The sequence below is a fragment of the Panthera tigris genome, chromosome B3 (genome assembly GCF_018350195.1).
Source record: "Panthera tigris isolate Pti1 chromosome B3, P.tigris_Pti1_mat1.1, whole genome shotgun sequence".
Lineage (NCBI taxonomy): Eukaryota > Metazoa > Chordata > Mammalia > Carnivora > Felidae > Panthera > Panthera tigris.
In genome coordinates this window covers 38036354-38048789 of record NC_056665.1, presented here as the reverse complement: position 1 = coordinate 38048789, position 12436 = coordinate 38036354, and the positions used below count along the sequence as shown (strand labels likewise).

General features: G+C 41.3%; 1 protein-coding gene across 17 annotated transcripts in view; it reads left to right on the top strand.

The window, feature by feature from the left end:
* IQCH (IQ motif containing H) overlaps positions 1-12436 on the top strand; it is a 212729-nt gene that overhangs the window by 10315 nt on the left and 189978 nt on the right. For 16 of the 17 annotated variants that reach the window (XR_006218555.1, XM_042988561.1, XM_042988564.1 and 13 more), the window contains exons 3-4: positions 729-823; positions 11661-11778. Coding sequence is in view for 15 of the 17 variants with exons in the window: in XM_042988561.1 (XP_042844495.1) it covers positions 729-823; positions 11661-11778 (213 nt within the window). In the remaining 2 variants the exon portion in view is untranslated. Of the gene's footprint in view, positions 1-728; positions 824-11660; positions 11779-12436 lie in introns of those variants that run through there. The other variant, XM_042988563.1, reaches the window with a different exon arrangement.

Sequence of the window (12436 nt, the reverse complement as noted above, 5' to 3'; positions counted from 1 at the left end):
TGTTGGAACAGAAATACAGTACATAGGGACTTCATCATTATACATGGGTTGAAGGGCAGAGGAGAACCCAAGTTTCAGACCAGGATAATAATCATTTATAAAACAAAAATCTCTTAGCACATGCGCCCAAATAAGGACCATCTCCATCTTTGAGGCCTCTAACTGTCATTGTCCCTGCTCTGGTCTCAGCCTTTCACTCTAACGAGCTGTCAGCTTCACAGCTCAGCTCCAGAGGCCGTGGGAGATGTGGTGTGTTTTTGTTGCCTCATCAAACTGGCACACCATTGTCCTATATGACCTGATGGTGACAGGGCTGTACCCAGCTGGAGTTTTCGGGTTGGCCATTTTAAATGATCTGTAACCTAAGGGCCAAATTCTTTCTTCGGCTGCTGGCTTGAAGTCCCTATAAGGGAAAGATTACTCGGTGTCTGTCTTGCCTTGTAAGCTTACCTGGCTTAGCGATTTACTGGCTATCGTGCATGGTTTAATTTGTGAAGAGCACTACAGGTCACTCAGGCTTTGAGTCTCAATTGTTTATTATGCTTTTTGGGACAGTTAAAGTCATTTAGCCCTGAGATGCCCAATGATACCTTAGGCATGTAATAAACACATAGCGTGTTGTGTCTTTTGGCTTAATCACACAATTCAGAGTGTTACCCTAATGAAGTAAATTAGCTGAGTATCTTAGGTCCAGTCTCATAGCCTAAACTTTCACTTTTCTGTAACAGATTCACATCGAGAAGTATTTAAATGTTGTAAACCATCATGTGTTAACGACTCCTATTAATGATGATAATTTATATTCTCCTCATGCTTCCAGATGGTAAGTAAAATACCCATTGGCGGCGGGGACAAAATAAGTACAATTTAAAAAAAATCTTTCGGGGCACCTGGGTGGCTCAGTCGGTTAAGCGTCCGACTTCGGCTCAGGTCATGATTTCGCGGTCCGTGAGTTCGAGCCCCGCGTCGGGCTCTGTGCTGACAGCTCAGAGCCTGGAGCCCGTTTCAGATTCTGTGTCTCCCTCTCTCTCTGCCCCTCCCCTGTTCACGCTCTATCTCTCTCTGTCTCAAAAATAAATAAACGTTAAAAAAAAAATTAAAAAAAAAACAAACTTTCCCACTCAGGTCAGGTGACCATAAAGACAAAATCTTCTTGGCTTTGTTCATATCCATTCTACTTTCAATAGTTTTGCGTAAGAAGTTAATGGCAGAATTTAGGCTTGGTTTATTCTGCGTGACTTTTATTACCTTCTAATGCTTAACACCATGACAATTGTTTCAGGGTCCTAGTTTTGGCTGTTTTCTTTAGTAAAAGGTACCCAAAATTCAACTCCTAAAGGAGGTATTTTAATGCAAGTCTGTTTTTACACTATTAAGGTCACATTGCACTTTCTTCACAGTTTTTAGCATGTAATAGGTACTTTATTGTAAAGGTGATTTTGGTATCCAGGGTAAATAAAACAAAAATAATGAAACTTGCTTGAAATATTCATAATGTAACACATCCTAAGAGATGATTTATTAAAATTAGACTTGAGTTAAATTGCCTTGCCTCACTTTGGACCCTCTTACAGGTAGGGCTCCTGAATTTGAGTGTATATAGAAGAAGGTTTTGTGCTAAGCTTAAAAACCTTGTGGCCCTATTTGCATCATAAACATGTACCAAGCATCGTAGGGTCCAGTTTCAGAAATACAGTACAACGTTGGATCACAAGTAACTTGTTCTATGAGTGTTCCACAAGACAAGCAAACATTTCTAATAAATTTTAACTTGATAAATGAGTGATGGCTTGCAATACGAGTGGTATGTGACGCCGAATGTCACATGATCACAACTGACCTTATGGTTCTTCTCTCTCTCTCTCTCTCTCTCTGGGACTGTGGGTGATCGTCTCCCATGCTCGGATGCTTGGTCTCACACTGCAGTGTTTGGCAGAAATCAGGGATTTTTCAGAACACTTGAAGGCGCCCACAACAGGCACTAGTGTATTTTTTTGTCACTTCAAAGCACCTATGGACAGTCCTTGGCTTTTCCATACAAGAGTAAGCTTAGAAATGCTTTGCTTCATTCTAGGTCAGGCTGCCTGCAGATATAAACCCTTTCCTCTGCTGCCTTATTGCCAGTTACATTAAATACAGTATCGGACAGGAGTTTATTAATACTATACTGTAGTCAACATCCATGTGAGCATATACAATGGCCCCTTGCAGAAAAAGGTTGGAAAGAAAGGCGGGAAGAAGGAGATGATTACAGTGGAAGAAGGAAATCATTGAGAAATACGAATAAGATATGTGAGTGGCCGAAACTGCAAGATTTTATGAGAAGTCTACGTCTTCATCCTGTCTGCAAAGGAAGAGGAGAAAAAGGCCGAGGAACCCCTCACTTCAAATGAGATTAGGGAGATGTGTAAAATGTGGGAAACAGTGCAGTTTTGTGAAAAGCACCACCTGAATAAGGCTATTAATGCGAGCAATGAATCTGTTTAATGACAATGCAATGTCACATTTCCACAAAATCCTCAAAAAGAGGCAAAAGCAAGGGTCATTGGATAGGTTCCTTGTTAATGTTGCGCGCGCACACACACACACACACACACACACACACGATTCCATTGAGTCAATAGATAGCAGTGATTCCATTAGTGATAGTGAAAGTTGCCCTACACAATAACCCTCCTCTCTCGTCTCCCTCATACCAGCCACGAAGGTTTCCAAAGGTAAGTGCAGGTTAATTTGTTTATTTTTCTTTATATTTTGTGTTTTCTTTATTATTTTGTATTATATTAGGGTATTGTAAACATTTTTATATGAATACTTTTGTGGGTTTTAAAATATTTATTTTAGAAAGAGAGAATGAGGAGAGGGGCAGAGAGAGAAAGAGAGAGAGACAGAATCCAAAGCAGGCTACAGGCTCTAAGCCGTCAGCACAGAGTCCAATGCGGGGCTCAAACTGAGAGATCATGACCCGAACCGACGTCACATGCTTAACTGACTGAGCGATTCAGGTGCCCCTTTATGAATATTTTTGGGTTGTGGAACGAATCATCCAAGTTTCCATGGTTCTTTATGGGGAAATTCGCTTTGATATATAAGTGCTTTGGATTACAAGCATCTTTCCGGAACACATTATGCTCGCAAACCAAGGTTTTACTGTAGTTCACAAGGAAACGTGGCAATCTACAGACGTAACCAAGTTCCAGCATTCAGTAGTGGGGAGCAGAGCTTTGGGGTACCACTGTATCAGTCTCCCTTTCCTGCACATGGAATGCCACAGGCATCCATCATTCCTTGTAGACGCAACTGTCCCTCATCTGTCTAGTTTTTAGTCATTTTATTACTTTGATTTTTAAATTAGGGAATAAAAAAATGACTTGAAAATAGGTTAATATAAATCTTCTAAAACAAGGAATCTGTAAGGAAGGAACATAATAGAAGGGGTTCCTGGAGAAGAAAATATTGGAGGTCAGTTTCCCAACTTACATTGATGCTTAGTTGGAAATCAAAGGAGCCCTACAAGGTCAAGTGGGAGGCCTTTGTAGATGGCAGCCAACAGACAGCAGGCTGTGGCCAAAGATTATGCATACAGACATCAAGTAAGAAAGCCTCACAATGGAGGGGGTGGGGAGTAAACAGGAAAAGAGGTCTGTCACCAACTCCAATGAAGTTCTCCCATCCTGTATCCAGCTTTCTCTTGGTTCTTCTATCCTGACAAAGAACAGAGAGTCTGGGCTATATGCAAGTTAAGATGGCTGAAAAGAGCACACTGTGTAGCAATTATACCCACAGAGAATCAAGCAGAAACATTTGGGCAGAGACCTTTCTTCTACAGTTCTTCTCCCTTGCCAAGGAGTGTCCTTGCCCCTTACTAGGGTCTGGAAGAGGGAAGGAAGCCTTCACCCTTAATTGGGGCATGGAGTTGGCTCCCAGAAGTAGTCCTTGGATCCTTTCTCTCCTATTCAATACAATAATATAATCACTGGCCCTCCTGGCAGGAAGATGGGAGCCTGGCAAGTTTGTATGAGCCTCGCAAGCCTGGGGGAGTATATCCATCATAGCTGTGGCGCTAAAGTAGCACGCAATTTGAAAATGAAATGCAAGGAACCAGGTCAAAAACTGGAGAAAAATCCAGATTGGGTCTTTAAAGTAAGCAGGCCTGGGGCAGGTCCTGGGAGTCCAAGTGTGAGTCACAGGGAGTGGCTCAGGGAGGAAAAGAAGTAGCAACGGTAGACGGAAATGGAAAACAGGAGACCCCGGGCAGTCAGGAACTGTTGCCTATGACGGGAGTGTTCCCTGGTAGATAGTCACACCAGATTCTGCACTTGTAGGCGTGTCCCCCGAGACGATCGTGAATAGATGTGGCTTCAGAGTTCATATCCTGCTAGGAGTTTTCTATGCAAAGCAGTTTGTAGAACCCAGGATTCCTTCAGATGCTCACGCCCGGGGGGAGTGGGACTGGCCAATTCACTCCGTTTTTCTTCTGAGGTTCCATGACAAAGTTCTTGTAACACCCAAGTAAGAAGGTGTTTTTTCATGATGGATGGCATGACTCACTGAGAGACAGGTTACTTATCTCAACACTGATCAGGAGGTCAGAGAAGAAGACAAACATTAAACAGTTTAAAATATTTTACTTTATTAACAGTACAAAACTTCTTTTGCTAAAAAAGGCTACTAATTAGAATATTCTGGTTGTTTTATCTTGTTAATCACAATGGCTTTATACTGGCTGTAGCTAATAACCCGAAACATATTCTATGCTTAGTGGAGATTCGTCAGAGATGCTGGTTGAATGGAAGTCCGTATTTCAGTTAGTCTTCTGGATAACTTTTAAGTTTTCGGGGGGGGGGGGGGGATGGATTTGGCTGACTTGTCATAAATTTGATTGGTTTACCATCATTTGCACTCTCTAGCGTGGCTGAAGAAAAGCTCACCCCACGAGTACGTGTCAATTCTGGCATTTTCTTATTTTTCACTGATGCTCCTTATCATTATCTTCAAGATACAGGGTGGTTTTTTTGCAGGAATCTTTTTTAAGACACTGGTCCATTTTTTCAGGCTTGAGTGAAAACTACGTAATAGAACCCATAAACCCACTTCATGAGTAAACTACAGTGTATTCTAACGCTGTGAAAAAATGTGTACCAGTGCAGACCCCGCCGTTCGTGCCTTTGTGGTTTGGAGTCCCCGCTCCCAGAAGGCCTCCAGGACCACAGGTGACATGACCACATGAGGGATCCAGGGACAAGCTGAATATTAAATAGCAGCACACAGTAATTTCTTATTTTCTATATTTCTTATTTGATGTAAAAAAAAAAAAAGTTCTTATGTTCTCATCACACAACCAACGGCATTATTTCATGGATTGCCTGGGATGTGGACATCCTGTTTGAGAGGCCACGGGGCTAGAATGATGGTTCTTAAACTTTGGTTTCACTGGCTCCCAGATGGTCCTGGAATTTGCATTTTAACAAACACCCTTGGCATCCTGAATGCAGATTAATTTGTGCTTGGAATCCCAGGACAAGCATAGCTCCCTGGAATCAGTATTCCTTGGCCACTGAGAGGGCCTGCCTCTGTCTGGTCAAGGACCTAGTCCTGGAAATTCAGCTACCCCATTGCCCTGAAGGGTTGGAGTAAGCCTCTTGCACTAGGAATGAGCCCAGCGTGGCACCTGGGAGTCATGCTGGTAGGACTGTCACTGTTCACTTAAACTGTGAGTCTGGTGGAGTGTCAGAGGCCAGGAGTCCAGACCAGCAACTCCTTCTGAAAGGGGTGCCATTTAATCAGAACTGTGCATCTCTGTTGCTCCTTGGACGGCAAGCACGGTTGCTATGAGTGACTGAGAATCAACATTGTTCCGATATTAGGGGCTTCATGTTAACTATGGAAACCCAGGAAACTGGGAGAGTTTATTCCAAATGACTATTGTCCCTGGACATACCTTAAAAATGACTTAGAACAGACCAGATACAATAGCCATCATCTTCATTTTCATTATCAGTGTGGATTTCATCTTGTCACAATTTTCCTAACACTTGACAGTTTGCAAAGGACTTTGTTTTACCCCATGAGGCAGATATTTACCCTTTCCTTTTAAAAATGTGCATGCTGAGGATCACAGCCATCCCAGGTCACACTGGTCGTTGATGGTGAGGCCCAGACTTGAGTCTGGTCACATGTGTGCAATGGAGCATTCTCCCACGCCGTGGCTTCCTGGAAACCAAGAAGCCTAATTTTCACAAAAGATGGTTTACATTTTAGCAAGAAGGGAAAATCTGGTCATTGTGTCCGGTAGAAACAAAAACCGGTAGGGACACAGAGTGCTAACAATGGGTGCCCCCCAAATGCAAGATTTTCTTAGCAGTCGTTCAGAAAACAATGATGAGGACATTATCCAAAGTGGCATATTTTCTCCAAAGAGCTAAAAAAAGCTTCTGTATTGTTTTCCAAATATGTTTCACCACTGTCCCCACTTTGGCCGTGATTCGTCTGTGTCAAAGTGTGGTTCTTCCTCTCACATGATTGGCTTTCGTGGATTTTATTGCTCGTAATATCTGCTCACACTGCTCTTAACGACCTCGCTTTGCTCATTGACACTGGGAGGTTGACTACCATCTGTACCAACACTCTCAGAACCGCACAGAGATCTTCATTTTATAATCTGTTGTGCCAGTGTTTGAGAAGGGGAGACAAGAACAAAGCAAATAGATGGTGGTGAGAAGCAGTGAGAGAGAAAGAAGAGGTTTGCATTACACGGCCAGCGTACATTAGAAGGTACATTTCCCTCAGTAAATGAAGCATCCTGGAGCCCATCCATTCTGGGTTGTTACACGGCAGTACACAAATCCCACTTGTATAGACTAGGACTACATCCTGGTCATACAGAGGTGAAGCACAGGGAGCAAGATGGTAACACTTGGTAATCTACATGAAAGGTATTTGGATGCTAACTGCTCTTTCCATTTCTCTGTGGGTCAAACATTTTTTTAAACGGGCAGCTGGGTGGCTCAGCCAGTTGAGCATCCAACTTCAGCTCAGGTCATGATCTCACGGTTCGTGGGTTCGAGCCCCATATCAGCCTCTGTGCTGGAGACAGCTCAGAGCCGGAGCCTGCTTCGGATTCTGTGTCTCCCTGTCTCTCTCTGCCCCTCTCCTGCTTGTGCGCTCTGTCTCTCAAAAATAAATTTAAAAACTTAAAAAAAATTTTTAGTAAAAAATAAATTTTTTTAAAAAGCATCAGAAAATGAAAAAATAACAAGCCAGAAAAACGTTTGCAACAGCCATGACACAAAAATTGCTAACATTCTTTTTAAAAATTTTTAAAAAGTATTCATGCCAATACAAAAAAAAAAAAAGTTGACAGAGGACAACAAACCACTCACAGAGATAGAAATGCAAATAACCAGTAAACGTGAAAAATGTTCAATCTCACTGGTAAGCCAGAGAAATGCAAATTAAACAATATATTACTGTTTTTTCCTTACAAATTAGCACAACAAATCATTTAAACCATTCTAATAATCAGTGCTGATGAGGTAGCAGTAGGACGGGCATACTTTTGTTTTACCACTAAAGGTGTAAGTTGGCACGAAGTTCTAAAAGGCAGCTTCTCAACATGTGCGAGAAGCTTTTTAATTCATTTTTTTTAATTTAGTGGTTGTACTTCTAGGAATTTGTCCTAGGAAATGAAAAGAGAGAGACATGAATCTGTGTATGTTTGTTAATTTCAGTGTTCTATTTAATACCAATAAATGTGGAAATAACCTTAAATGTTAATAGTAAAAGCATGATTAAATCTATAACACATCTGGGGCTCCCAGGTGGCTCAATTTGTTAAGTGACCGACTTTGGCTCAGGTCATGATCTCACAGTTCGTGGGTTCGAGCCCCATATCAGCCTCTGTGCTGGAGACAGCTCAGAGCCCGGAGCCTGCTTTGGATTCTGTGTCTCCCTGTCTCTCGCTGCCCCTCCCCCGCTCCCACTCTGTCTCTGTCTCTCAAAAATAAATGGACATTAAGTTTTTTTAAAAAAAATCGATAACATATCTATGTGTGTATTACATAGCTATTAAAACTGATATTATCCAAGAAATTTAATGACATGGAAAAATTCTCACAGTATATGTTGAGGGGGAAGAAAGCAGGATGCAAAATTATATCTCAATTCAAATTCACTTCTAAATACATAATAAAGAGAGGTAAAAAGATTGATAAGAAATACACAAATAGAGGGGCACCTGGGTGGCTCAGTCAGTTAAGCGTCAGACGCTTGGTTTTGATTCGGGTCCTGATCTCACGATTTTTGGATTTGAGCCCCACATTGGTCTCTGTGCTGACAGTGTGGAGCCTGCTTGGGATTCTCTTCTCTCCCTCTCTCTGCACCTTCCCTACTCACTGGTTCTCTCTCTCTCAAAATAAACATTTAAAAATATTTTTTTAAGGAAATCCATGAAGAGAGTTTCACTTCTAAGAAGATGGTGTAGACATACTTCTCCCTATTCCTTCTGATAAATACAGCTAAAAATCCTAGACGTTATCTATAAAACAAGTTTATGAAGACTTAGAAAGAAGTCAGACCAGTTAGGGGGCCCTGGGACCTAAGGAAGGACATATGGTGAGGCCCCTGTATTTTCTTCCTGCTTTACGTATCCTGTTATCCAACCTGTATCATTTTCCTTCTCTCTGAAGAGCTTCTGGTGACATTTCTTGCAAGACTCTGGTGACGAATTCCCTTAGTGTTCATCTGTCTGAGGAGATCTTTATTTCCCCTTTGTTTTTGAAGGATAATTTTACTTAGATACAGAATTCCAGGTTGGTGTGTTTTATCTTTCCACACTTCAAATATTTCACTCTGCTTTCTTGCTTGCATGGCTTATGAAGGGACGTCTGATACAATTTATACCTCTCTTCTATAGGTTAAGTTGGGATTTTTTTTCTTTGTCTTCTTTCGAGATTTTCTGTTTGCTCTTAGTTTTTCATAGTTTGAATAGGATATGCCTAGGTATAGTTTTTCAGGATTTATCCTAGCTTGGTATTCTCTGAACTCTCTGGATCTGTGGTTTAGTGTCTGTCATTAATTTTGGAAAATTCTCAGCCACCATTACTCAAATATGTCTTCCGCTCCTTTCTTCTTTCTTTTTCTGATATTCTCATTATATATATGTATGTTACACCTTTTATAATCGTGTCCCAGTTCCTGGACATTCTGTTCTGTTTTGTTCAGTCTTTTTCTCTTTGCATTTCAGTTTGGGTAACTTCTATTGACATTTTTTCAAGCTCATGGATTCTTTCTTTGGCTGTGCCCTATTAATAAATCCTTCAAAAGTATTCTCCATTTCTTATGGTGTTTTGATTTCTAGCATTTTCTTTATATTCTTTGAGTTTCAAGGTTTCTGCTTACATTAAATATCTGTTCTTGCATGATGTCTATTTAGAGCCCTTAGCTTATTAATCACAGTGATTTTAAATTCCTGGTCTGATACTTCCAAAATCTCTGTTATATCTGATTCTGATGTTGGCTTTGTCTCTTCAAACCTTTTTTTTTCCCTTGCCTTTTAGCATGCCTTGTCATTTTTTCTTTTTTTCTTTTCTTTTTTTTTTTTTTTTGAAAGCTGGACATGATGTATGGGTAACAGGAAGTGAGGTAAATGAGTCTTTATCTGGCTACAAATTGTGCTGTATACTGTTTGCTGTAACTGTAGGTGTCTGAGGCTTCCATTTTTTCAACCGTCTTTGTTTTTGTCTCCCCTGGGGTGTTTGATTTTTCCTAGAAACTTCTTCCTAAATAGGCCTGAGCCCGAAGTCCTCTCATCTGTAATCCTCTGTAGATGTAAGTGTGTTGAGGGGAAGCATTCAATACTCCTTGATCAGGCCTCCGTCTTTCAGTGGGTCTGTGCCTCTGAACTGTTACCTTCACTAGTTTTTCTTGGAATTTCCCCCTCTTAGGTGAGACAGGAAGACTGGAAGGGCCTGGAGTTAGCTACTTGCCCTTCCTCGGGTCAGATAATAATTTTCCTTGAGAGCTGGCCTTCATTACAGAGAACAGAACGAACAACAGAACTCTCTGGGAGTAGTTGGAAGTGGTTTCTTTTCCCTTCCCCCTGCCAGAAGCAGGAGGTGATTTTTCTGTGTCTTCCGGTGGGAATACGGTGAGGCCCCTGAAGGTAGTCATGAAAGTTTTACCCCGCCCCCAAGCTTTGTCGCCACTGAGGCTTTTTGTTTTGTGTTTTTTTTTAATTTTTTCTTAACGTTTATTTATTTTTGAGAGTGACAGAGTGTGAGAGGGGGAGGGGCAGAGAGAGAGGGAGACACAGAATCTGAAGCAGGCTCCAGGCTCTGAGCTGTCAGCACAGAGACCGACGCGGGGCTCGAACTCACGGGCCTGGCCCGTGAGATCGTGACCCGAGCTGAAGACGGACGACCAACCGACTGAGCCACCCAGGCGCTCGGGCCCCACTGAGTTTTTACAGCTCAAGTTAATACACATTGAGCCTCTGGCCATTTGTTAAGTGGAATTTAACTCTTCTTGCCAATACCAGCTCCAGCAGCAGGCTTCCATTCTGGAGCTTTAGCAGGGTCTGTCTGTCTCAGTCTCTCTTCAGTTTTCAAGGCAGTAGTTTTCCCTGTGATCTGGATTCTCTGACAGATCAAAGAAGAATTGCTTTTCAGTGTGTTGAGGTTCTTCTTATCACTCCCATCCTCACAATAACTTCCAAGCTCTTTACGCGTTGGAACAAAACCAAACGTCCATAAATTGCTTTCTAATGAAAATTTTACAAAAGTGGGCATCACAGTAGAGTCAAGAGATTGGGTCATTATGGTTGAGTTTAATTGATCCTAATTATGTTGACCAATTTAAAAAAGTGGAATCTACTTTCAAATGAAAAGTTTTAGTTTGTTATAGAGCGTGTGCTCACGAGAGAGGGGGGTGGGGGGGGGAGAGAGAGAGAGTGCGCGACAGAACAAGAGAGGGAGAATCTTAGGCAGGCTCCATGCCCAGCAGAGTTCAAACTCATGAAATGTGATATCATGATGAGCCGAAATCAAGGGTCTGGCGCTCAGCCAACTGAGTAACCCAGGTGCCCCTCAAATGAAAAGTTTTAAGACATACATTACACACACAGTCATTCTTATAACTTTGTTTTTACATTGCCCACCCCCACCCCCGCCATGGAACTGCCCACTGCTTAGTAAGAAAGACCTTCAACCACCTTTGATCCTTAAGTCTTTACAGTTATATAAAATAGCAGACATTTAAAGAATGTAAGTGCCAACTGCTTAGGGACAAGCATTTTGAATGTATTTAACATTGGCTATTCTGTGATTTGGTTTTACAAAACAATACAACATGCTATATTTTCTCTACCAAGAAATATTTTATAGTATAGTAATTCTGTCCGACATGGGTCATATAAACTCAGCCAGAGATAGAGCTTTTTATTCATGCTATAGTGGTCATTATCAGACTCAGAAGTTCATATGCTTAGTAAACAAGTACAGTTTCATAGTAGTAAAAATGCTCAAGTTGGTCTAGTTTATTGTAATTACCAATAGAATATTTCCTATAAAATCTAATTGAACTAGGAAGCATTGTTTCAAAATTACAATTTGTGAAGCTGTTGAGATTTGACTTAAAATTTTCTTTTTCTTTTTTAAACTTAGGTTGCTTCCAGCTGTAATTGATCAGAAATCATTTATTTTCCCTCTAGAATCTGAGGGTAAACTTTGGCAACCCCAAAGACAGCACAGTACATTTCCACAAGCCTTTCCAAGAAAAAAGGTAGGCATAGAGATACCCATAAAGACAAAAAGGGGATTAGTGGTTGTGGAAGCTAGGGGGAGGGAAGAATGGGGAGGGACATCTAATGGATATCAAGTATCTTTTGGGGATGATGAAAATGTTCTGGAATTCAATAGTGGAGGTGGTTGCACAACACTGTGAATCTACTGAACACTGCTGAATTATGCACTTTTTTTTTTAGCATTTTAGTTTTTATTTTGTTTAATGTTTTATTATTTATTTTTGAGAGAGAGAGAGAGAGAGAGAGAGCAGAGGGGAAGAGGGGCAGGGAGAGAGGGAGACACAGAATCTGAAGCAGGCTCCAGGCTCTGAGTGATCAGCATAGAGCCTGACGCGGGGCTTGAACTCACAAACCGTGAGATCATGACCTGAGCCAAAGTTGGACGCTTAACCAACTGAGCCACCGAGGTGCCTTGAATTGTACACTTTAAAGGGATAAATTTAAGGTATATGAATTATAGCTCAATAAAGTTGTTAGAAAAAACTTTTTAAGAGCAAAGGTAGGAAATTCGCTTTGTGTTCTAAATGAGAAAACATGCCTATTGTTTCAATTATGTTCGTGGTAGGGTGAGTTCCTACCACAAGACCGCTTTCTTCAGAAAGCAAATATATCACAACAGAATGCCTTCCAATGCCT